Source organism: Capra hircus, chromosome 22 (genome assembly GCF_001704415.2).
Source record: "Capra hircus breed San Clemente chromosome 22, ASM170441v1, whole genome shotgun sequence".
In the NCBI taxonomy this organism is placed as follows: domain Eukaryota; kingdom Metazoa; phylum Chordata; class Mammalia; order Artiodactyla; family Bovidae; genus Capra; species Capra hircus.
The window spans coordinates 7,044,056-7,070,127 of record NC_030829.1 but is presented as its reverse complement, the minus strand read 5'-3'; the positions used below and the strand labels follow the sequence as shown (position 1 = coordinate 7,070,127).

At 43.9% G+C, this 26,072-nt stretch overlaps 1 protein-coding gene across 1 annotated transcript in view; it reads right to left on the bottom strand.

Moving 5' to 3' along the window:
• Positions 3,376–26,072, bottom strand: part of CNOT10 (CCR4-NOT transcription complex subunit 10) — a 57,090-nt gene continuing 34,393 nt past the window's right edge. Inside the window, 7 exon segments of the mRNA XM_005695520.3 lie at positions 3,376–3,829; positions 4,730–4,805; positions 6,229–6,356; positions 6,551–6,586; positions 7,514–7,644; positions 11,285–11,398; positions 25,255–25,335. Of these exon segments, the coding sequence (XP_005695577.2) occupies positions 3,678–3,829; positions 4,730–4,805; positions 6,229–6,356; positions 6,551–6,586; positions 7,514–7,644; positions 11,285–11,398; positions 25,255–25,335 (718 nt within the window). The 3' untranslated portion in view covers positions 3,376–3,677.

Genomic DNA, 26,072 nt, shown 5'->3' with positions numbered 1-26,072 from the left:
GAACACCAAGAGTGCTATTCTGAGAAGGGGGTACGGGTACGAGTGGGGCAGGAGAGACCCTTGAAGGCACTGGCTCTGCTGGGGGCCACCCTGCCCCTGCGCAATCTGTGAAGGGACCCATGCCGTGGATTCTGGCCCACTGGGCTACTGAACAGGTGGTGGGGCTTGAACAAAAGCCAAGGAGGCCTGTCTCAGAATTCACAACCCCATCAGCTATGATACCACCCTTTGAGAGCCCCCACACCTGTTAAACTGCAGAACATCATCTACCATAGAAGAAAGGTATGACTGAGACACAAATGGTCGGGGCGGGGGCGGTGGGGTGGAGAAATTGGGACAGCGAGGAGAAACTTCCAGGACATGGCATCTAAAACCTCTCAGCACTGTTAGGGTTACCTCCATTAGCAGTAAGTGAAAGCTGCTCAGTCATGTCTGACTCTGTGACCCCATGGACTATATGGAATTCTCCAGGCCAGAATATGGAGCTTCTTTACCAGCTGAGCTACCAGGGAAGGCCAAGGATACTGGAGCAGGTAGCATATCCCTTCTCCAGGGGATCTTCCCAACCCAGGAATTGAACCGGGTTCTGCTGCATTGCAGTAGGATTCTTTTTTTTATTGAAGTATAATTGCTTTACAAAATTTTGTTGTTTTCTGCAGGCGGATTCTTTACCAACTGAGCTACCAGGGAAGCTCCTCCATAGCAGAGATGGTGACCATTCACAGACTGTGCTGGAAAAAATGAGTGGGAGAAGCCTTCCTGGCTGATGGACTCAGAAAGACAAAGTCATAGAGATAAAGAGCCTACATTTACTGCGCCCAGATCTGCTGAGGGTGGCTGTGGAGGGGAGAGCTGGACTGCTGGGGTCAGAATTTGACAACAATGCATCAGATCTAGAGTGCTCCAGCTGGGAAAACCCTTCACCAGCCTTCTCCTAAGATGTGCAGGGTTGTACCAGCACCTGCAGCTAAGGATGGATACATGATTTGAATTACAGAGGAGATGGAGGCTGAGGTCTGCCGAGGGTTTCTGGGGAAACTTTGTTCCTGATGGTTTCTGATCACGACAGGGTGCCTTTACCTTCTTCTTTTCAAATTTTATTTTTGGCTGCGCTGGGTCTTCGCTGCTTTGAGCGGGCTTTCTCTAGTTGCGGTGAGTGGGGGCTACTCTTCGCTGTGGAACTCAGGGCTCTCCTTGGGGTGGTTTTTCTTGCTGCGGAGCGTGGGCTTCGTTGCCCCGCGGCGCATGGAATCTTCCTGGACCACGGATCCAACCTGTGTCCCCTACATTGGCAAGAGGACTCTTCGCCACTGGGCCACCAGGGAAGTCTTGCTGTGTCTTCCTGCTTCAGTGCAGATGTGATGCTGGAACATCCTGTGCCCAGGGGGACACAAGTCCAGATGCTGAGGAGGATGTTGTGCGAAAGCAGAGCTGAGTCCCTGATAGCATCGCTGAGCACGAAAGCCAAGGTCACCAGCTGCCTATGGATCCCCTTCTCAAGTGGGATAGAAACTATCTTCGTTTAAGTCACGGATCCACTTTGTGCTACTCACAGCCAAGGGTATTCTTATTTAACAGCAACATAGGGCCTCACCTGCCTCTTAGCTATTCCTGCTTTTCCTCTAACTAATCAGCAAGTGCGGAAAGTTTCAGTTTCTTGAGATGTCTCCAAAGATGTATTGCCTTCGAGCTCAACTACAGGCCTTCTACCACCCATATGCCACCCAAGACCTGGTGGGCTCGCAATTTATGAAGCGTGTGGGCTTTGTATGGAAAAGGCCCTGGCTAAGCTCTAATCCTTTGGCCACCTGATGCGAAAAGCTGACTCACTGCAAAAGACACTGATGCTGGGAAAGGTAGAGGGCAGGAGGAGATGCTGGGAAAGATAGAGGGCAGGAGAAGGGGTGACAGATGTGGCTTCAGTGACTCAATGGACATGAGTCTGAGCAAACCTGGAGAGTGAGTGAAGGACAGGGAAGCCTGGTGTGCTGCAGTCCACGGGTCACAAAGAGTTGGAAATGACTGAGCGACTGAACGGCAACAGGCAAAGCTGCCACCATCCTGCGGCACACACGCGGGTCCCACAGAGCCGCTGCGGATCTGGGGCTTGGGGAAGCAGCTCCTGCAGACTTCGACCGACACCAGTGCAGCCTGCGACTCCCATCTCATTTGGAAAAGGCTTCGAGAGGCCTGAGGGAGCTAGGCCACCTCTGTTTTCTGTATCCTCCAGGAAGGAATCTACTCTGTATATAAAACAACTTGTTGTTCAATCCGTAAGTCGTGTCTGACTCTTTTGCGGCCCTATGGGCCGTAGCCCTGCCAGGCTCCTCTGTCCACGGGATTCTCCAGGCAAGCATACTGGGAATGGGTCGCCATTTCCTTCTCCAGGGGATCTTCCTGACCCAAGGATCAAACCTGCGTCTCCTGCACAGGCAGACAGACTTTACTGTGGAGCCACCAGGGAAAGCAACTGCCACATGGCAAAGAGCAGGCGAGCCCCGTGCACACCCTTCCCTCGTTCAAATGGAAGGAAAACCGTGCCCCCTTCTCTGAGTCACTCGTGGGTAGTGTGTGGTCACATCTCACTCAGCTCCTGTAGATCCCCAACTAAACTGTTTGGTTTCAGCAACAGAATAATTCAGATGCAGTTTCTGATAAACCATGTGCTTCTCTAAACGCTCCCCTCTCCATCTGTGAAAACCGAGGAGCCGTGTAGATTCGGCTAGTGTGAACCTGGTCTTCCAGGTCGGGAACTGGAGAGACGCTGGCGGCAGGGACGATCCTGAACGGCCAGCTTTCGTGAGTCCAAGCCTGATACTGACTGGGGGGCCGCCCAGGCTCTCCAGAGTCAGTCCGCAGCGTCTTTTGTTGCTCCTGCTCTTAAGTTTAACGTATTGACCCTACTGACACATTTTGGCCGGGTCAATCCCGCAACACATACCTGTCTCTTATGAGAAAGCAGCTTTTAAGTTCCCGTTTGCGCCTGCAATGGGAATAGCGATGAGCCTTGAACTCCCTGCTGACAGACTCCCTACCTGGTGCTTCTCCCCAACGGTACAGGAGGGTGAACGTGGCCAGTGCCCTGAGTGCTGTTTGTCATCATCTGTAATTTTTAAGCCATAATTAATTCCTATCAGTCGTCGCTTCTTAACCCAACCTGACTAGCCCTATGGGTCTTACTATGCATTTTCTGGCCCCTTTAGTCACAACTAGGTTATGACGCGTCAGCCTCCCCTGCCTTCTGCCCTGCGCAGCTTCTGGACTGGCTACTCATCTGCTCACCATGTGATATCCACTGTTAAAACTTTAACATGAAATCTTGAATGCCAACGTACTGTAACCATCGCAAAAAAGACAAAATGTATTTAACAAGACTGTTCTGATAAGACTGTTTTAATTGTCTTTGACAGATATATCACATAATGGCTTAAAATGAATGATCTAGCAAAGATTATATGGAAAACAGATGAAAATGAGTTTGTGAATCCTTAACTGTATTAAGCTTCCAGCCAAAAAAAAGTAAAATAAAAAATCAGGGGTTAAAATCGTTTCAAAATTGTGTCTTCAAAACTAGCACCCTTCAGCATCTGTCTTTTATTCATTTTGCTGTGATACAACTAAAAAGGCTGGTAAATATTCCCCTGGGTCTCAGGTGACAGTTTTCCACACGCAAACTATCACTTTCTCTGCACAGTGAACGCTGGCATTTGGATGGGCTGGATTGGGTGGACGGGCTGGAACACTGGCTTCTTTCTCATTTCAGAGAGTGTTTTCACTGCAGGGAGCAGCTGATTCCTTTTGATGATCTGTAAGGCCAGCTGGGTATTACCTATAAAAACACGTCCCATTACAAAAAAGCATATAACAATAGCACCACCTAACAAAGCAAGCCCGTCAAGTCTCAAAAGGGAGGCAAAGATGATGGAGAAGAGTAGTGGTCTGCAACCGCTGCTATACACTAGACTCACGTAATGCCCCCTGCACCATCCTGGGAAATTCTGATGTAAGAAATTTAGCGTGTGAGCTAGGGGACAGAATTGTTGGAAGCTCTGTATTGATTTTAAGGTGGAGCCCAGTTTGAGAACTTAAAAGGGCTCTAGACTGCGCACGAACCGGGCCACGCCTTTCAGGAAGACGAGGCCTGCTGGGCGCCTTCTTCAGCGATAAAAAGAGGGGAGGCTTGCAAGGATCTCCGCGATCAGCAAGGGGTATGACGAGCAACTCTTAATGCTGCTGTGCTCCCTCGTCTCTCCCGTTCAGCTCTCCTTTTCTACTTCACATCATCTCTCATGTAGGGTCCACAGCCTTTCTTCTAGGCCATATATGGCCCCAGAGGCATGACCTGGGTTTAGGCTTGAATAAAAAATCCTCAGCAGGAACTGGCTTACGGCAAAGCTTATTAACGACATCTGTGTTTAAAACACTAAGGTGTACAACCCAAAGCCACTGCATTCTGTCTCAGGTTCTCAATTAAGAGTCATTTGGATGCCTGAGAGAAAGGTTAATTAGTAGAGATGAATTATAATTGTCAGAAGTTATGCTATTCTGCATTTTCACAGATAAAAGGATATACACTTAACCTGCAGGAAGTAAGAATTTGCAAGATATCAGAAACTCCCTTGTTTAGAAGAATGTGATGGTTAATATCTCTTCCGTTTCTAAGAGAAAAAGCAGACGCCAAAAACCTCTGGCTCTTTGCAGGGCTACAGTCAAGAGAAGAACCACTCACCATTCTGTAGCTCAAGGTAGACGGCCAGCAGGATGGCTTCAGGGGGCACCTCTTTGGGATGGATCATTGAGGCCGCCTTCACTCAAAACAAGAGAGACCCATGAGAAACAAAAGAGACCCATGTAGCTTAAGATACAAACTCTGAGTAATGCCAAAAAAAGAAAAAGAATGTCAACCTACCAATGTCAAGTCAGCAAACTTACTCGAGCTCACCGGGACACTACAGTTCTGCTCGGACGGCCCTCAGCTGCCTGTCTTCATCCCTCCCAATTAAACTAGACATGTGGTTTTCAGTACATATTTATCTTCCCTTGCTTAGTCCATAATGAGTTCTGAACAGGAGAGCGCTCCTTCTCTCTTGGTCTTCTCCTGCTTGGGATTCTTCTAGCTCTTGCCTATGCTTGTTTTTTGTTTTGTTTTGGCCATGCCCTGCGCCTTGTAGGATCTTAGCTCCCCAACCAGATATTGAACCCATGCCCCCTGCCATGGAAGCGTGGACCTAACCACTGGACCGCCAGGAAAGTACTGAATTAACATGCATCTGTGGATGAGCCCTTTCCAGTTCTGCGGAACCCCTCTGGGTCCCTGCCTGTGACTGGTCCAAGGACGGGCAGGGGACCTTAAGAGCTCTGATCAAAAGTTCCCGAGACAGGCTGATGCGGCCCCTCTGGGTGGGAGACATCAGAGGTCTAGTTCAGTTACACGGCGCTAGGAACATTTATTGTGTATGGAATTTCTTGGGTACTGACTGTGAACACTTCTTTCTGAAAAGGTGTATTTGTAATTTAACTTTTTGAGTGGACAGAGAGTCACGCAATTCAAAGCTAAACAGCCAACAGGTATCCAGGGAACAGGTTCCCATCTCAGTGCTCCAGCTACACCGCCCCGCTCCTGTCACCCCGGGAGCCAACGTCAGCGGTTTCTGGTGTGCTCATCCAGAGATCCTTTATGCACACACAGGATTACATAACAAGTGCTGGGCATTTATTTGTTCTTTTCACTTAAAATACGTCTCAGATATGTTACTGTTTTAGTATGCAAGGTTTACAGCTGCCTTGGGTTCAACTATACGGAACACCATTATTGATTCGACTGAGCACTGATACAGATTTGGTCAACAATCTTTTGAAATACTGATGATTAAGATCTTCAGGAAAACTCTCCATTAGGTGCCTAGGTTCATTTGCAACAACAGTCAGTTGTGTACCTTGCAAGAATATGTCTGGAACTTCCTTGGCGGTCCAGTGGCTAAGGCTCCATGCTCCTGGTGCAGGCGGCCTGAGTTCTATCCCTGCTCAGGGAACTAGATCCCACAAGCTGCAACTAAGACCCGGCACAGCCAAGTAAATATTTTTTTAAAAGAGTATGTCTGGAAGAGTCATATTCCAATGTTTAACAAACTGACCCGAAGTCAGAATGCATACATGATGACAGAGCCCAGCAATTCCAAGCCCCCTGACGGCTGCTCCACGAGGCGCCCAGCCCTGGCCCAGCCTCACCTGGTGGAGACACTTGCGGGCTTTGTCATACTCGCTCCTCAGGCAGTAGGCGCTGCCCAGGTTGAACAGCATCACAGTCCGGGCCGAGTTGACGGAACTGGGGTAGCACTGAGGGGCCCGCTTCCCAGCTGGGGAGAAGAGCACACCCGCGTGAGGAGGCCAGGCCGGGGCACAGAGGCAACCCGTCCACCGCCCGCGAAGCTGCCTAGAACTTGAGCCTGGCTGTCCTCCTCGGGCGGCAGAGGAAGGCCATGGAGGCTCGAGGGCGAGTCTTTGGGAAGCAGTCTGGGCTACTGAAGTCTTTACAAAATGTCTTACTTACAGGATTCCATTGCTTCATTTTCACCTTTGTCTGATCCTACAAAGACACGAACATAAATCTGAGCAGGCCAGACAAAAAGAGTGCATTTTCCAAACAGTTTTCTCTATGAAATGGAAATCTAATATTAAGGCAATTTGTCACAGCATTTCCTTTTTTACGTAGTGGAGGTTCTAACAGCACTGGTGGCTCAGATGGTAAAGAATCTGCCTGCAGTGCGGGAGACCTGGGTTTGATCCCTGGCTTAGGAATATGTCCCGGAGGAGGGCATGGCCGCCCACTCCAATATTCTTCCCTGGAGAATCCCCACGGTCAGAGGTGCCTGGAGGGCTACAGTCCATGGGGTCGCAAAGTGTCAGACATGACCGAGCGCCTAAGCACACAGGTTCTAATAAAAGACACAGAATGCCACCTCCCACCCACCACCACCCCCAAGTCTGAGAAATAACCTCGAATAAAGGGAATTCTAGTCTTGCTCCCTCAAAACTTTAGCCATGATTTAAAACTGACTTTTGAATGTGTTTTTACTCTCCCTGGGATTGTGGAATCCCTCCACAGAGAAAAAAAACACAGTGTAAGAATCAAAACAAATAGTTCTGGACTTCTTAGTGGTCCAGTGGTTAAGACTCCGTGAGCCAAAGAAGGGGGCCCAGGTTCAGTCCCCAGTCAGGGAACTAGATCCTACATGTTGCAACCGAGTTTGTATGCTGCAACTACCTAAGGCTCCAAACAACCAAATAAATAAATTAAAAGAACCCCCCAAAAATGAATCGCTCTAACACCATCAGTGTTTCAACAGTGAGAATTTAGCAATTAGTACATAGTAAGTATGGCCGAAACTACAGACTGCCAACCTATAACTCCCTTCTGTTCACAACTGTGCCCTTAAATTTCTATATGTCCTGAGTTACAACGGAAAGGCAGTGGAAATGGTGAAGAGTTCTGATCAAACATGTCTTCCTTAACCTTGGTCCTGCTCGTTTGAAGAGATCCCTAAGGAGACATCAGTGACATTCTCCGGGTTCAAGTGAGTAATAGCATCAGAGATTCTGTCCAGAGAGATGAGGGCTTCTGCAGCATATAAATGACCCAGGAACCTGAAATGAAAAAAAACGGGTTCCAAATTGAAACGCAGGTCATCACAAAAATACCCAATGTATAATAAAATCTGGTGTATACGTAAAAATTTCACATACGTTAAGAATCACTTAAATTTTTCTCTTTAAAAATATCTTAAGATACACAATAATTTTCATGTTAGCTAAGAAGGAACAAATCACACACATCAAGACAGCAGTTTACAAGTGGGCAGTAAAAAAATAAATAGAAGTGGGCAGTAAATCAGCTGTATTTCAATGAAAATTTAAAATACAGTTGACAAATGTACGCTGTTCTATTTATACAGAAAATACCATCGGGAAGCGACGAAGTTCCAAAGGAAGTGGCCGATCCTAGGACGTGAGCCCTGGGGGTGGAGGATCAGAGTTAGGGTTCTCCAGCCTGTGCTGCCGCCTCAGCCAGAAGGCCCCGGGGCAGCAGGCTCGATTTGGGTCGGACCAGCTCCGTTTCTTCACACTTGTGACCTCGGCTGCACTGGGGCTGTCTGCACCGCTGCATGCTGGCTCTCTCTGGCTGCGGCGAGCGGGGGCTGCTCTCAGGCTGCGGGGCATGGCTTCTCCCCATGGTGGCTTTTCTCGTTGCGGAGCACAGGTTCGAGGTGCCGCAGGCTTCAGGGCTTGTAGGGCACGGGCTTCAGGCTGAGCCGCCCCGCGACATGCGGGATCCTTCCCGACCAGGGATAGAACCGGTGTCCCCCCATTGGCAGGCCGACCATGAGGGAAGCCCCTGGATCAGCTTCACTTCTATTGCACAAGTGTCCTCCCCTTCACATCCTCTCTCCTGGGCGCAGCTGCTGCCAGGCAGGTGTGTTTCCTCCAGGTTTACAATAGCCTGGTTCTTCCAGAGTCTTCCTTTGAGCCATTTTCCCTAAGATCATCTGATTTCTCAAAATTAAAACAGCTTTAGACATAATACTCCTTTCCTCAAAATCCTAATGACTCTTTCCGCTTGAGAACAAAACTCATCTAAACTTTTGTAGATTTAAAGCTCTCCACAGTTGGGTTCTGCTTTCCTATATCCAACGTCTCACTTCCCCAAAGGTTGCTCTGTTCCCGTCACTGTCCTGGGCGGACACCCCACTGCGCTGCCTGCAGCCTTGCCTCCTGGCGTGCAAAGCTGCGCCAAAACCGAACTCCTCTGAAAGGCCAGTTCAGTTCCCAAATCCTTGAGCCAGCCTGTCCCAACTGAGTCTGTCCACATGGACCTCGAGTTCTCAAACCTTAGACTCTTTCCAATTTGACCATTTTCTGGGATTTGTGCACACTCAAGAGCAGTTCTCTTTCTTTTCTTTTTTTGGCTCTGCTGCATGGCCTGTGGGATTCCATTCCCTGACTGGGGATCAAATCCAGGCCCTCAGCAGTGAAAGCACGGAGTCCTAACCACTGGACCATCCGGGAATTCCCAAGAGCCATCTCCTCTCTCTCTCTCTTTTTTCCCTAAGACCTATCTCTTTATTAAGCAATTTTTTTCTTCTAACTACCAGGAGCTGTAATGCCCCCACTTTTTAAAATTAATTTTTAGTGGAGTATAGTTGATTTCCAATGTTGTGTTAGTTTCTGCTGCACTGCAAAGTACATCGGTTATACATATATCCACTATTTGTTAGAGTCAGGTAGGTTAGCACAGAGCATTGAGTTCCCTGTGCTACAAATTAGGTTCTTACTAATCTACCTTATATGTAATGCTCTTCCATTTGGCTTCCCCACCAGATACCCTCATAGAAATGACAACCTAAAAAATCAGTAAGTTTAAATATAGTTTGAAATAAGATATTTTAAAAATTGCATTAAACCAGAATCCATAAGCCAAAAATCATTATAAAACACAGACACATTAGACTTTCCTGGTGGTCCAGTGGTTAGGACTCCATGCTTCCAAGCAGGAGGTGCAGATTTGATTCCTGGTCAGGGAACTGAGAACCTACATGCCCTGGCAAGGCCAAAAAAATAAAAAAACCCTCCTCCCACCCATAAACGTACAAATTCAGAGAACCACTTCAAACCACTTCAACTTCTGTGAATTTACTTTAAAAAGAAAGAAACAATTAAAGGCCTTCATGACACTCAAAGCCCAGACCTTCGGAGGAGGTACACGAAGGTAAAGCCGCTGTGGTACCTGGGCTGTCTAAGGCAGAAAGGCTTATCCTCTTTGTAGAGATGGGGGTTCTGGCTAGTGATTAGAAACCAGAGATGAGGGTAGAATGGTTAAAGAGAATTACAGATGAAATGATCAGACATGGCTTGGCCAATCCCTCAAGAAATCATAAAGCCTAAGAATGTTGTTGCTTTGATGTTCAGAGGGAAGAAGTTGATAAAGGCAGTTGAAAACCCTGCCACAAATGCAAAGGAAAGAATCTAATTAGGATTATTTGACAACAGTGATGACCATGTCAGTCAGAGAATTTAAAAAAAAGCAGCAAGGATCTGTATTTCATTTTTGTTAAAAAGAAACACACACAAAACTCTGCTCCACCATTCGCCATGCACAGCACGGTGTGAGCAGCGGGCGTCTGGCAGGCACAGGCCAAGGTTCCTGGCTCGTACTTTTCAGCGCTGGGCAACAGGAAGGCGCCTTAGAGGCAACCCGACTGCCTTGATCTCAAGCCCAGGGCCCTCCAGGCCTGGAGTGTAGAGGAGATTTTCTCACAGGAGAGCAGGAGCTCTCATACTTGAATTGTGACAAAGTCTCTCTGTTCCTGGATGCTCTTTTTTTTGGTGGGGGGTGCCTCGCCGTGCAGCCCGTGGAATCTTAGTTCCCCGACCAGGGATCAAATCCGTGCCCCGCTGTCATGGAAGCATGGGGTGTTAACCACTGGACCGCCAGGGAAGTCCCAATCAATGTTAACTTTAGATGATTGTATAAAGTAGTACTTTTATAAAAGGCAAAAATAAACATTTACACAACTGTTCCTCAGGGTTATGACCTCACAGTTCTAGGTGTTGCATGTTACAAACAAAGGCCACTGAAAGGGAAAGGGACGTATTTTGGAAATTGTAACTATGTACATAAAGGAAGAATGTAAAAACAACTGTCTTGATGTTATACAGAGTACCCATGGTCTTGGATAAAATTTCCAGCATCAGCATCATACAAAGATTCAAAGAATGCTGCATGTTACTCAATTTTCATGAAAGAAAAGATGATGTGCTTTAGAAAATTTAAGAGTGACAATGACATTAATATTGAAGAGGCATCTGAAGAGTTTAAATAAGACTCATGTTCTCTGGAAATGGTGCAGTCGTTTGGGAAAATATTTTAAATTCAAAGCAGATTTATCCTGCTGACCAAACTCCTTTTCATGGGGGTCTTTTCACTGAGGACTCAGCTTGTTTTGGGAGCTAGTATGTGATAATGTGCCCCCTCAGAGCCAGAATCCAGAGTCCAGAGTCTCTGCTCCCTCATGCACAGCATGGCCAATGCTGTTTCCAATAACCCTCGAAGCGCGACAAGTGAAAAAAAGTTTCACTGCCAAACACAAAAAAATTAGCAAATTAGGAAACTTTTCTGCTTTCCCTAAGATAATTTACATTCCACTGGGGAAGTCAGAGAGGCAATATGCACTGCAGACTCACGGAAACCCTCCAAACAAAGCAAACACACAGGGTGAGTCACACTTACTTCAGAGATCCTGACAGCTTGGGCTGCTGAAGAAGTTTGTCTGCGTGATTCAGAGCCATAAGGTTATCACCCAAAGCGAGAGCCACGTAGGCGCTGCAGGCCAGTATGGAGCATCTGGAACACAAAGGCGAGGGCTGAGGAGGCCTGAGGCCCAGGGCGGCCAGGGTGACGCTGGCTACACAGGAAAGGACGGCCCAGACTGCCAGCTGTGGTGATCTGGACGCCAGGCAAGGAGCGGGGAAGCCACAGTGCTGACGGGTGTACAAACCACCACCTCAGGCTCAGTTTAGCTGTTTACCTAAATCACCTTTAGCTTCCATCCCACCCCCCACAGAACAACCCCCTGGAGTCAACAATACATGCTTAGCCTGTAAAAAAAAAAAAGTCGTTAATTGCCTAGTGGGAACTTACTCCCATAAAACATTTCTTTTAATATCCTAGAAATAAAGCTATAGAAGCACATTTGCGACTCTGCTAAGAAACACAATTAACTTACCGAAAAATCCATTTTTTCGGATGTAAAAAAAAAATCCATTTTTTACAGTAAGCTCAGCTTCCTGTAAAGCGTTCTTCTCTGAAAGTATTAAGAAGTCTATAGCTTTTGCTAAGCCACAGTATCAACAGTAACTAAAAGAATTTCATTCACATAGGTACTATTATCCTAAATGAATATTCAAGGCTAAAAAAAAAAAACCAGGATGAATAAATGTGAAGATAAAAAATGTAAGTTTCACTGATTTTGCTAGGTTGGGCTGGAAACGTGAACTTCTGTTTGGTTTTCTACTTAATGGGCAGCTCATTTAAAACGAGTCTAGCTAAAGACTTGGCACTAATAGATCATTTGAATGGTAAACAACCGCTCCACAAAGCAATCTTAAAATAAACCCTTGTCAAATAGAAATGAGGTCTGAATGGCCAGCCACAAATGGCCTGACATCAGATGCAGGGTTCTGAGTTATGTTTACAAATTACAATACATACGCATATCATGAAGTGCACTCGGGTTGTAACTTCAGTCTGGGAAGAATGTGGCCATCCTAGCAACACAGTTTTCTAATACGCTGAAACTCTCCGCCTCGAAATGCCCCTCTGGTGAAAACCACAGGCGGGCAAATCCAGAAGCAGCCTGTGCCCTCCTCACTGCCTCACTCCTGGCTGCTGGGACCTTAGGAAACCGTCCAGCAAAGGAAAAGTAGCCCCTCAACCCTAACAACGCAGAAGAGTAGGGGGGCACAAGGAAACTGAGATCTGTGGCCTGAGGCCGTGAGGATAAGGGCTAGAAGACTGCCTAGGGTGGGTCCTTGCTTTATGAAACTCAGAAGCAAAGTGACTAAATATATTCTCTAGCTCGGAGTATACGACCAGGGTCAGGACTAACAGTCAACACCGTCGACTCCCCACTCACGGTCCTTCCCACACTATCACACTGCTTTTTGGTCAGTTCACAAGACTGCCCTAAAAATAAACTGTGAAGAATGGATTACATTATGATTTTTCTAGTGCATACATAACTATGCACGCACATGCAACCTATCTTTTTATCATTTATTACTGTTCTTTTTACGTTTTGGCTGTGTCGTGTGGCACGAGGGATCTTGGTTCCCCGATCAGGGCTAGAACCTGCGGTCCCTGCATTGGGAGCATGGAGCCGCAACGACTGGACTGGCAGGGAAGTCCCATAGTCTGCCTTTCTAAACAGGAAGAAAACAGAATTTACTTGAAACGTTCCAAGTTCAAATTTTGTTCCTGAGCACCTAATTTAAAATCTGAACCCTGCTCATAGAGGAGAGTCACTTAAGAGCAGCAAGCAGTGTCATTAACAAAGGGATTTTCCGACAAGCCTACGGTCATCCTCATGTCTCCAACAGCTGTCTTTACTAACAAGGCCATCCCGCGGCAGCAACACCCAAAGACTCCAGGGCCCAAAGGAGGGAGGGGCACTGGCTGGTTATCTCCCATTTTCAGGAGCACTTCAATGGTGAGCTGTGTGTGGTGAGATCCGGGTGACTTAATTTCCTCTTTTGGTTTATTTACAGTTTTATTTCTGAATGGCAATAAACATTCATTCATCACTCAGATATGCACTGCTTATGAAGAAGAAGAATGACTTTTAAAGGCCGGGGTCTTGGGCTTCCCTGGTGGTCTAGTGGTTACAAATATGCCTTGCAATGCAGGGGACGCTGGTTTGATCCCTTGCCTGGGAAGATGCCACATGCCATGGGGCAACTAAGCCATGTGCCACAACCCCTGAAGCCTGTGTGCCCTGGAGCTTGTGCTCTGCAAAGAGAGAAGTCCTCCCATCACAACCAGAGCACAGCCCCTGCTCGCCGCAGCTAGAGAAAGCTCGTGCGCAGCGGAGACCCAGAGCAGTCAGGAATAAATAAATAAATAAGAAAAATAAAGGCCTAGGTCTCTAGAGGCCCTAGGCCATATCAACTCATGGCCACTTGAATGACAGTCACAAAACTGAATATTCGTTTCCATCTGTGACTCTTGCCAAAGGCCAGGGCAAAACATAAGCTCCTTAAAAGCAGAAGCTCGCCTTTTTTGTCTCCTACACAAAGGCTGGAGCAATTTCTCAGTGTCTGCATAGGTGTTTAACGGGCCAGCACTGTAAGAGTCACAGCTTTCAACACCGCAGATCTGCTTCTCCAGGCACCCAGACGCCCACCTGCCCAGGTGGCAGGCCACCTTGCTGAAGAAGCCGACTCCTCTCCGGCTCCCAGACGCAGGCTCCAGGGCCAGAGTCTAGGACAGGCCTCGCCTCAGGCAGGCTTGCTGGGAAAAGCCTGCCCTGGCCTCTCCTGACAGTAGGGGGGCTATTACTGCTCCAGCCCACTGTCAAGCCCACTTTGGGTCCAGAAATCAGTCATGTAAGATTTGCTGCAGGATTCTGCTTCCCAAACTATAATTATGTACGAGGTAAAAACTGGTCTTCCTCAGTTTTTACCTTTTTCCCCATGAGACACCATGTCAAATTAGAACAGGGTGAAAGATTCTACTATTAAAGCAAGCTCCCTATTAAAAAATACTTGAATACGCGAACGCAAAACTCTCTACTCAAGAGTCATCACATTAAAGTACGTTTCCTCGAATGAAACTAAAACCAACATTCATACTCCTTGGATGGAGTGCCTTCCCATCCACCCTAAGGCATCTCTTAACACCCTCTCGCTCACCCTCTATTTCCTCTTGGGAAACAACACTCCACACTGCGTAATTCCTGCAAACTGGTCACGCTAGAAACACGCTTGGCTCTGGAGAAATCGCTTCACTTCTGATAGCTGCTACTTAAAATACTGACCCCCCTCCCCGCCCGCCTCAACCTGCCCCACCACTTCCTCGAGTCACTGTCCAATCTGCTTGACCAACTGCTCAGTGGATCTGACAGGTCATCAGACTGGAAGAACTATACCTCAGGGGAAGGGACATGCTTGCTTCACCCGCCCTGCTGCGCACCCTCCACCGTGGGGGATCCCATACACCCCTGCCCGCCCCTCCACACGCTGGAGGAGCTGGCTCTAGAGCCACAGAATGCCAACCCCTGGTAAAGAACAGAACAAAAAAGAAAGGAGAGAAACGGGGAAAACTGTTTCCTTAAAGGACCAAACTACAGCAACAAGCCATTTAAGGCTGAGCATTAAAATGCGTCAAGCCATATCTTCTGTGGGTGAAATGAACCTAAACCAAGTGCCTGGAACAGCAAAGTCAGTTCAGTCGCTCAGTCGTGTCCGATCCTATGTGACCCCACGGACTACAGCACGCCAGGCCTCCCTGTCCATCACCAACTCCCGGACTTTACTCAAACTCATGTCCATCGAGTCGGTGATGCCATCCAACCATCTCATCCTCTGTCGTCCCCTTCTCCTCCCGCTTTCAATCTTTCCCAGCATCAGGGTCTTTTCCAATGAGTCAGTTCCTTGCATCAGGTGGCCAAAGTATTGGGAGTTTCAGCTTCAGCATCAGTCCTTCCGATGAATATTCAAGACTGATTTCCTTCAGGATGGACTGGCTGGATCTCTTTGCTCTCCAAGGGACTCTCCAGAGTCTTCTCCAACAACACAGTTCCAAAGCATCAATTCTTTGGCACTCAGCTTTCTTTACAGTCCAATTCTCACATCCATCCATGACTAGGAAAAACCTTAGCTCTGACTAGATGGACCTTTGCTGGCAAACAGCTCAACCCATATCAAAAGAGGCTACACTGAGGGTAAGGCCAGTCAGTCACCATTTGTCAAAGGCAAATAAATTCACAAAGTGACCTCGTAACACAAATTATTTGAAAAACTGGCTCAAAACATCTTATAAAGAATTTCTTCTAACAAATATGGTACTGGATTTAAAAATTTTTAAATGTACATTTCAAACTGTTTCCATTTATCTACAGAAATCTAGAAAATGTTAAACTTGTCAACTCCAGCTCTTAAAATTTAAAGCTTCATGTCATCTGTAAACACTTCTCTTTCTACTAACTGTTCTGTTACCAAGAGCCTTACTGATAAACACATCCCAAATCCAATACCAAGAGAGGACCAGCTCAAAAAAGCTGAGGAAGTTTTCCTCTTCATCCAAATCTAGCATCTCAAGGAATCCAGTCCTACCCCAGGCAGCAAATAAAATGCAGCCGTCACAGGCACAGCATCTTATACATGGGCAGGACTGTAAGATCACTCGATCCGACTTGACAGAAGAGGAAAGAAAGGCCCAAATGGGTTAAACGATTTGTCGAATGTCAGCAGGAGCCTTGTGGGGTTTCTCCAGAGTGGGAGACCACTGAAGAATTATCCCCACCCTGGCTTGTGATTAATCTCATCACCACTCATCTAAACGGGGTCCTGGGACTCAGATGTGAATCGTGCTATGTGAAGACAAGCTGCTAAGATGAAGGATGGATCCCATGGCAGGTTCCCTTTTCTGGAAGAGTTTCCTAGATGAACACATTTCCGTAGGATCAGACCTGGTTAAAAGAGTGAATCGGGGCTGAGTCCCTAACAAGAGCAATATGAGAGCCAGGAGGTTATTAGCCAGGGTATTGTTTCAGGTATGTCTCTCCAACCACAATAGAAGTACTTGGCTAAGACCAAAAGAAACAGGATTCCTTAAGTACACTAAAACTGCCTGTGATATTTATGTTATCCACCATTTGTTTGGCTCATCTTCTTTTATAAACATTGGGCCTTGGGAGGTCCTTTTAAGTGAATGGGAAATAATTCACTGGGTGTCCCATCAGAAGTCTATAAGAACCAATTAAGGTTCCATAATGTATACTTGCGGAATAACCGGGCCGAGTTAAATTTGGTCCAAACATTTCCTTTTATCCATTTTGAGCCTCTTACTAAAAAAAAAAAAGAAAAAGAAAAAGAAAAGAAATATTGAAATTAACTGTGTCAGGAAAAAAAAAAGCAAATTTGAAATTTCGTTTTTATTTTGTATGTTCTGACTTTCTCATACAGACACTTTCCATATTGGCCCCAACATTATTTCTTGCCCTTTTCCAGTTCTGTTATACTCTTTTCCAGGTTCTAGAGAAGCCTCTAATTTATCTTTAGAAATTAAAAGTTCGCTAATATCACAATCTCAGAATGAATAACAAAGATGTCCTGTAATATGCAACATATAAGACTTTGTACACACCCATGACAGTTATTAAAATACCACACAACAATGAAATGTTAGTGTGGCTAGCCTTGTGGACCTCTTTCTTTACGATTAACAAGATGTGCTTAGTCGCTCAGTCATGTCCGGCTCTTTGAGACCCCATGGACTACAGCCCGCCAGGCTCCTCTGTCCATGGAATTCTCCAGGCAAGAATACTGGAGTGGGTTGCCATGCCCTCCTCCAGAGGATCTTCCCAACCCAGGGATCAAACCCAGGTCTCCCACACTGCAGGCGGATTCTTTACTGTCCGAGCTACCAGGGAAGCCCATTAATAAGATACTTCTGTGCAAAAGGATTAATATGTTGAGCCCCTACCTCGTATCATATACAAAAATTAACTCAAAATGGATCAAAGACCTAAATGTAGTGCTGAATAAAATTATCTAACTCTTAGATGAAAACACAGGGGTAAATCTCATGACCTTCGATTTGGCAGAGGATTCGATATGACCCAAGAAGTACAGTCAATGAAAGAATAAAACATAAATTGAACTTTATCAAAATCAAAAATATCTGAGATTCAAAAACACCTGCAGAAAACCCGAAAAGACAACAGACAGAATTGGAGAAAGTATTTACAGGTCACGTATCTGATAAGGGCCCTGGACCTAGAATATATAAGTGACTCTTACAACTCAATAATAAAAAAGACAACTAACCCCTCTAAAAAATAGACAAAGGATTTCAATAAACATTTCTCTAAAGAAAAACATACAAGTGTCCAATAAGCACATGAAAAGATGTTCAACATCATTAGGTTTCAGTTCAGCTCAGTCGCTCAGTCATGTCCGACTCTTTGCGACCCCAAGAATCCCAGAACAGGGAAATACAAATCAAAGCCATCGTGAGACACCACTTCATACCCACTACAATGTGTCAATATGATAAAAGAGATGGATGACAAGTGTTGGTGTGGACGTGGAGACACTGCGACTCTCACACCTGCTGGTGGGATTGTCAACGATGCAGCCACTTTACAAAACAGTCTTGTAATTCCTTAAACAATTAAACAGTTACCATGGGGCCCAGCAATTCCACTTCTAGGTAGAAAAACAAACAACATGTCTACACAAAGACTTGCACATGAATGTTTAGAGCAGCGTTATTCCTAGTAGCCTAAAGATGAAAACAATCTAAAATGAATGAATAAACCAAATGTGGTATGTCCACACAACAGAATATTATTCGGAAAGAAAAATGAATGAAATGCTGATACAGGCTACGACCCGAACGAACCTTGAAAACATTACTATAAGTGAAAGAAGCCAGTCATAAAACCCACATATTGCATAATCCCATTCACAGGAAAGTGCAAAACAGGTGATCTAGAGAGACAGAAAGTGGATTGATTAAGGCTGGGGAGCAGACAGAAGAGAAAGGGGTTACAGCCGAAGGGTGCAGGGTTCTGAAACTGACTGCGGTGATGACTGCACAACGCTGTGAATAAACTAACAATCACGGGATGGCACACTTTACATGGGTGAATTGTACGGTATGTGGATTATATCTCAATACAGCTGTTTAAAAAATATGTGATCAGTTATTTTGTTGTTTAGTTCCTAAGTCCTGTCCGACTCTTTGCGACCCCATGGACTGTAGCCTCCCAGGCTCCCCCATCCATGGGATTCTCCAGCCAAGAATAGTGGAGTGGGTTGCCATTTCCTTCTCCAGAGGATCTTCCTGGCCCAGGGATCGAACCCTCGACTCCTGCACTGCAAGCAGATTCTTTACTGCTAAGCCAAATTATCAATGATAGTCAATAAATGTTTGACTTAAAAAAAGTCAACCCTTATATTAGGTGTGTATAGTGTGTAAGAAAATCATTATCTCTCAAATGCACGTGGCAACATTAATATTTAAATCAAAGCATATGACCCTGTACATGTCTCTGCACTCTAAGAGTCATTTGGGAGTTAGGCCTTTTAAAGATGAATTTTTCTGATGAGACACTCGGCTAAATTTTGTGGCATGTGAGAAAGCTGGCATAGGAACAGTATCACACACTGGTAAAAACCAGGTATCAAAAACTACAAACACTTCAAATGGTTCTAGAACCTTAGAGGCAGCACCACCGTCCAAGAGAAATGTAATCGGGGCCATGAGTGTAATTTTGTGTTTTCCAGCAGACACATTAAAAAAAACAACAGTGGAATTAATTTCAATATTTTAAAATTAACCTAATATATCTACAATGTCATTTCAACATAATCAATACAAAACATTGCTGACATATATTACAGCTTTAGAAGTCTTAAAATCAGTGTGTATCATGCATCTGTGTGCACCTTTCACCAGCCATGTCCCACGTGCTCAGGGTCCAGTGATGAGTGACTATGAGTTTAGACACTGAGGCTTTAGAGTCTAAGGAATACACGTAAAATACAAGGAGAGTTTTTTGCTGGTGTTAAAACACCAAGTTTTCCACATGTCACCCTATGAGTGATATGTCAGAGAAACTGACCATTTATGAATCATTAATGGTTAATTGTATTTCCCCAAAGAATATATTTAGAGTTATATGAATTTTGAAAATTTTCAAAATTTCTTAAACCATTTACAGTTAGGTATGATTTTTATATCATCTTAAAATACATCATCTTAAATGTACAGTTTGGTAAGTTTGAACATATACATGTAGCTGCCAGTCTAATTAAGATACAGAATATTTCTTTCACCCCAGAAAAATTCCTTCTAGTCAACTCCCCGAACACTGTTCTCATTTCTATGAACATAAGTTAGGATAGCGTCTGCCTGTCGTACAGATGGTATAAACAGAATCATACAGTATGGACCTTACGCTGAGTAAAAGCAGAAACAAAATGTTTTGAGATTCGCATCGTGTTGACTAGGGCATCAGGAGCTTGTTCTTTTTTACAGCTGAGTAGCAATACCAATATACAGAGTGGCCTGTAATTTATTATATTTCTTAAAATTAAAAAGAAATTTAGTTTGGCTTCACTCGATCTTACCTGGGGCATGTGGGATCTTTAGTTTCAGCATACAGGACCTAATTCCCTGACCAGGGAATCAAACTCAGGCCCCTTGCATTGGGAGCGTGGAGTCTTAGCCGCTGGACCACCAGGGAAGTCCCTATTTATGTTAAAAAGAATTTTTGGTTGCACTGAGTGAGTGGCATGTGGGATCTTAGTTCCCCGACCAGGGATCACACACTTGCCTCTTGCAATGGAAGCTTGGAGTCCTAAGCACCGGACCACTAGGGAATTCCTAGCCAGCAATTTAGTTAAGCCAATCTCCCCCGATACATGCCTAGGCTATTATTTCTACTTTTTGTCTATCAAAAGTAAAGCTGCTTTAAAATTCTTACGTGGACAAATGTTCATTTCTCTCAGACAAAAACTGAGACATAGATTCACCTTTCATTTCAATAATGGAAGTCAGAGCGCTTATTTAACTCAAGGCTGGAGTGAGACTGGGCATGTGTGTCTGCGTATGTGTTTTCTTAATCATATGAAACCAATGGCTTTGCTTTGGGTGGTTCAGGAAATAAAGGAATATTCTTCCAGTGCCATTATATGCATGCCTTCTTGACCCAATGTATCAGTGTCTCTAAATTCATCTGAGCCTCACGATTAAACTATTAATTTCTGAGACTTCTTCCTGCTTGGGGGACAAATTTCTGTTTTAATTTTGAGAATATTTTTTTCTGCAAGCTACCTTGATTTTAATACAGAATCTCACAATTGCTTCAGGTATCCTACACCTTCTGAAAACATACCTGTAACCTGGTTAGAATGATTTTTTTGGGAACCATCTTCATTCATGTACAAACAAAAAAAAAAAAAGGAAACTAGTCAAGAAGCTCGGTCTGAATCCATACAGTAAGAAGTGGTCATTAGAACAGTCATGATAATTTACTGCATATTAGTTATGCTGGAAAAGAGGAAATGAGGTTTTGCATTGGTGTCTTGGGTATTAGAGCACGGAGGGGTCAAATATAATAGTCCATAAAAACTAAACTATGTACTCCTCATACCCGTTTCCAATCACATAAATGAATCCAGGTCAGAAACAGATAAAATCCCTGACAATTCCAGGATCTCAGCGGAGAACCAACGTGCTCAGGCTCCTCCTTTCTGCAGAAGACAGCTGCCTCCTGCCACAGAACTGCCCTCTAACGCACCCAACTATGCTGGGAGCTTGTATAGCTTCAAAAAATTACGACACAAATCTTTCACGACTCCTTCCCCCACACCATTTGTCTCCACATAACAGTTACTACTGTCCCGCCCAGCGGTTCTTTTTATAAATCTACCCTAAGGCTCCTTCCATCTTGTTCCATTTCCCTTCTCCCATCTGCTCCCTAAGAAAAAAGGTTAGTTACGTATCAGCAAACCCGTCTTACCCCACTTTATGATGATGGAATTCCCTATGGAGACCCTCTGTCCCTTTCCACAAAAATAGGGAAGTAATTTTTTTTCTCTCTGAAAACCACCAATCTCCCTGCTAGAATGTGTGGAAAGCAAACAGTTGGGAAAGGCACAACGCTCTCTGAGAGGATGAATGCCGCCCTGCACATACCCTTCTGTCTTTTAGTGCCACTTACAGAAGGTAAATTTAAATTTCACAACTCTGTAGCTGTTCAACCAGTGCGGAATCAGAAACGTCTTAAGTTACATGCACACATAAAGCAATCCTAAGATGAGCACTCATTCAAATAAATTTGTAAAAATTAAATCCAACTTAAATATTGCTGCAAACACCTTCATCATGAAGGATTCCCCTTAACTGAGTACAATGATAGTCACTGCAGCATTATTTATAACAGCAAAGACTGACAACACTGTAACTAAGTATAAAAGCAACGTTAAATAGTCATATTCATATAATGCAACTGTATGTGTCTATATAATGCAACTGTATGCGCCCATTAGAAAGAACGAAACTGAGCTCTGTACTGATACAAACAATCTCTACAGATGCATTGCAGCGCCAACTGTAAGGCACAGAGCAGTGTGGAAGGATATGGCTGCAGTGTAAAAATCCATATATATATATATATATATATATATATATATGCTGGGATGGTAACGAGAAATCTCACTGGGAGGACACAGAGGAAGCTGGGCAGCTGCCGCCCAACAGGGAGGAAAGCAGCCTGAGAGGCCAAGACTCACTTTACACTGCAGAGCCTCGGCCGTACTTGGACTCTTCACCCTACAGAGTAACCTCCTAAAGACAGAGGAGCCCCGAGGGGCATGCGAAATGTCCTGGCCCCACAAACAGAGACGTCTGTAGCAAACAGCAGGCGTGCTGGGGACCTACCTGTACATTTCCGGGGCAAATTTAAAGCGCTTTCCCAAATACAGCCTTGGCTGAAATTTACAATCCACCCCTTTACGTCAGCTCACTTTATACCAAACCTAGATTAGCTTTACTTAATTTGCTTTGTTTTTTCACATTTCGACTCAGGACAAAAATCCAATATAGTGAGTTTATTTTAGGTATATGGTTGGAATTTGATTTTTTTTAATTTCATTTTATTTCACTCATAGCTATATTCTTCTGTATATTTTATCATTGTTTCACCAGTAATTTGCCATAGTATTTTTTATTTTCTTGCTATCTTCTGACTCATACAAGAAATAAGAATTCAAGAAAACTTAAATAAAACCTTGGAAAAAAACATTTAATTACCTTTAAGTTAAAAAAAAAAAAAAAGACCAAAAATGCTGCTTTTAAAACCTTAAATGACCAACTTATTTCTAACTAAATTTGAGAGCTTAGATTTTCCTCATATAATCAGAAGATTAATGCTTTCTTCCCAAAAATAAGATACAGTGGGAATTTACACATATATATAACCCAGGAAAGAGAGGGTATATTACTGCAAAGTGGGAATTTGACAGAATAAAGAGACAAAAAGCTGTTGTTTGGACTTCCTTGGGGGTTCAGTGATTACGAATCTGCCTGCTAAGGCAGCGAACATGGGTTCGATACCTGGTCTGGGCAACTAAGCCTGTCCACCACAACTACCGAGCCTGTGCTCCACAAGAGAAGCCCAGACACAACTAGCCCGTACTCTCTGCTCGCTGCAACCAGGGAAGGCCCAGGGCAGCGACAAAGACCCAGTGCAGACCAAAAAGAAAAAAAGCTGTTGCTTTGTTGAACAGCGTGCCTGGAGCCCTAAGCTCACTAACTGTGATGCCATGCCATCAGCACACTGATCTGATGACCAGGAAAGGGCACATGGCCAGTCTTTCCTCCAAAGAGACTCATTAAGATTAATGGAGTGACTTGTTTTAAAAGTTGGAAGAAACAAATATTCCAGTAACAAAATAAAAATCATCAGTTATCCCTCCACTGTGAAGGTTCTGACACAGATCCTCCAGACTTTTTTCATGCAGACGCACATATAAGTTATTTTATAAAAACGTAACTTTAAACTATTTAGACACAAATCTTTATAGCTCTGTCCAGAGCTTTATTCGGAAAGGTAAATGAAATTAATCAAATGTACTGTGAAAAAGTACGTGAAACATGGAGGCAGCCTTACATCATTAAGCTTCCATAAAATAAATTCTAGATGAGACAAGAATTTAGACCGGTGGCTATGACTGTCACAAAAAGTGCTAGAAAAATGTGGTTAGATTATTCTTTAAATATTGGAGGCAAGAAGGCCTTTCTAAACATCGCACAAAATGGAAAGAAAAAGTAAAGAAGATTGATAAATATGATACTTAATAAATGAAACTCTGTTTTAAACTAAATACCAGAAACAGTGTTATAACACAAATCATAAAGGTCAATTTCCTTAATAAAACACTAAATCCTACCAACAGGAGGTTCACAGTAAAAGTAACACAGGTGATCAATAAACTCTGGCATCAGATTGAGCACCTTGGATTGAAAGAAACGTAAAATTTTAACGTGAAGTCATTCCCCACTTATTAGGGTGATCAAATTATCACAAGAAGAAAGGACACGCCCCAAATCCCACCACCTGGTAACTAGCCTACTAAGTAACGTAACGCCGTTTTCTCCTAAGTGTTTGCCACCTGCTACTAAGAGCAGTGCCTTCTCTTTTACCTCTGATTCCCCTGCAGCTACCACCAGATTAGCACTAATGTTTGTTTGAAAGAATGGGATTAAATGAAATACTTTCCAAAAATTTACAAAGCCACCCGCAATATATAAATGTCTCAACTGTACTCTTGTCACTTTTTGCAACTGAGTAGGTGAAAACATAAAATGATGGCTCTCTCTTTCCATTTTAATTTGCAGTCCTATTATTGAAATCATTCTTAAAGAGATGCTGAACCATTAACCCTATTTCCAAAACATGAAAAGACAATGGTCAAAAACATCCCAAGAAAGATAAATTTATAGATTTAAGAAAGGCAGCTAACACCAAGGGAGGTTAAAAACAAACAAAACCCCGCTTGGATTCATCATAGTCTAACTGCTGAATGAAATACAGACAATCCACGGAGATAGAAAAATAGCACCTCTAACACAGCGGCTGCGGTCAGACACTGGAGGCCAGAAGACGACGCGGCGATGTCTTGAAAAAGCTGCCTGGAAACAGAACAAGACCTAAAACACTTTTATTCAATGAAAACATCCTCCAAGAATGAAGAGGAAATGAAGACAACTTTAGATTTTAAAAGGAAAACAAAACAACATAAAGCCTCAGGAAAAACTGATGGGAGATCTTCAGACTGAAGGCAAATGGTTTTCTGTAAAAATCAGAATCATCAGGAAATGGTACTAATGTAGTTAGACACAAAAGACGGCTCTGTTTCTTTTAACATATATATGACTGTTCAAAGCAAATATAATGGAGTTTATAAATCTACACAGGCAATAATATAACTTACCTAAACTGATAGAGATAGAAATAGAAAATCTGAATAGCACTTAACTCTCGAAGAACTTAAATTCACTATTGAAACTTTCCCACAAAGACTCTAGCCCAGATGGTTTTACTGGTGAATTCTATCAATCATCTGAGGAAGGAGCAACACCTATGTTAGATAAACTGTTTCAGAAAACAGAGGAAGCACTTCCTGACTCATTCGTATGTTCAGCATAACCCTGAAACTAAAACCTAAACAAGACATCTACAGGAATGAAGAGCGTGGACCACCTTTCCTTGTGAGCATGGGAGCAAACAAGCCTCACAAAAAGATTCAATCCAAAAGTTTATTAAAAAGGTAATAATACATCCTGCCTAGTAGGGTTACATCACAAGATTGAAAGGTTGGTTTAATATCTGACACTTAAATCAATGCAATTCATAATATCAACAAAATAAATGACCAACACAAGGCTAATTTTGTTTAGCTACTCACTTTAAGTTCTCTAACTCCTGCTTTCTCAGTGGAGAAGAAGGTGGAGCTGGAATGCATTTGTCTCCATCATGGCTTTTACTGCTAAAATAGAGATGAGAGTCCTAATCATGAAGAGCACAAGCAATCAAATATATTGATAAGTTGCGTCTCCCTAACCCCACTCTCATGCAATTCTTTTATGAAAAAAGTGTAAAAGAATCAAACTGAAAAATACTCAGTAATGCAGCATCACTAACATGTTAAAGCTGCAGCATAGGGACTTTTCTGGTCGTCCAGCGGTTAAGACTCTGTGTTTCCAATGCAGGGGACACAGGTTCGATCCCTGGTTGGGGAACTGGGATCCCACATGCTCCACAGTGCAGCCAAAAAAAAAAAAAAAAAAAACCACTATACCATGTATTAGCTTCTTTTCCCTACCGCTTTAAAAAATCTGTAACAGAAAATAGTATCTCTACTATACAAAGGAAACCATTCCAGTATTTTTACAAATTTCTCATTCTTCTAGTTGTCTTTTACCAACTATAGTAAAGCATAACCCCTTGATGGAGGGAAAAAAATTCCACAATTTTTGTTTCAAATTTTTTATAATAAATGTAATATTTTTAGCATCTTAGAAAAGATGCTGAGATGGAAAACTTGAGTTTAAAGGTGCCATATGTATAAAAGAGCTCTTTACATATAATAGTGTTTATTTTATTACGAGATAAAATTCTCCCAATTTCTGAGCACTCAGTGCTTAGCCACTCAGTCGTGTCTGACTCTTTGCAACCCCATGGACTGTAGCCCACCACGCTTCTGTGTCCATGGAATTTTCCAGG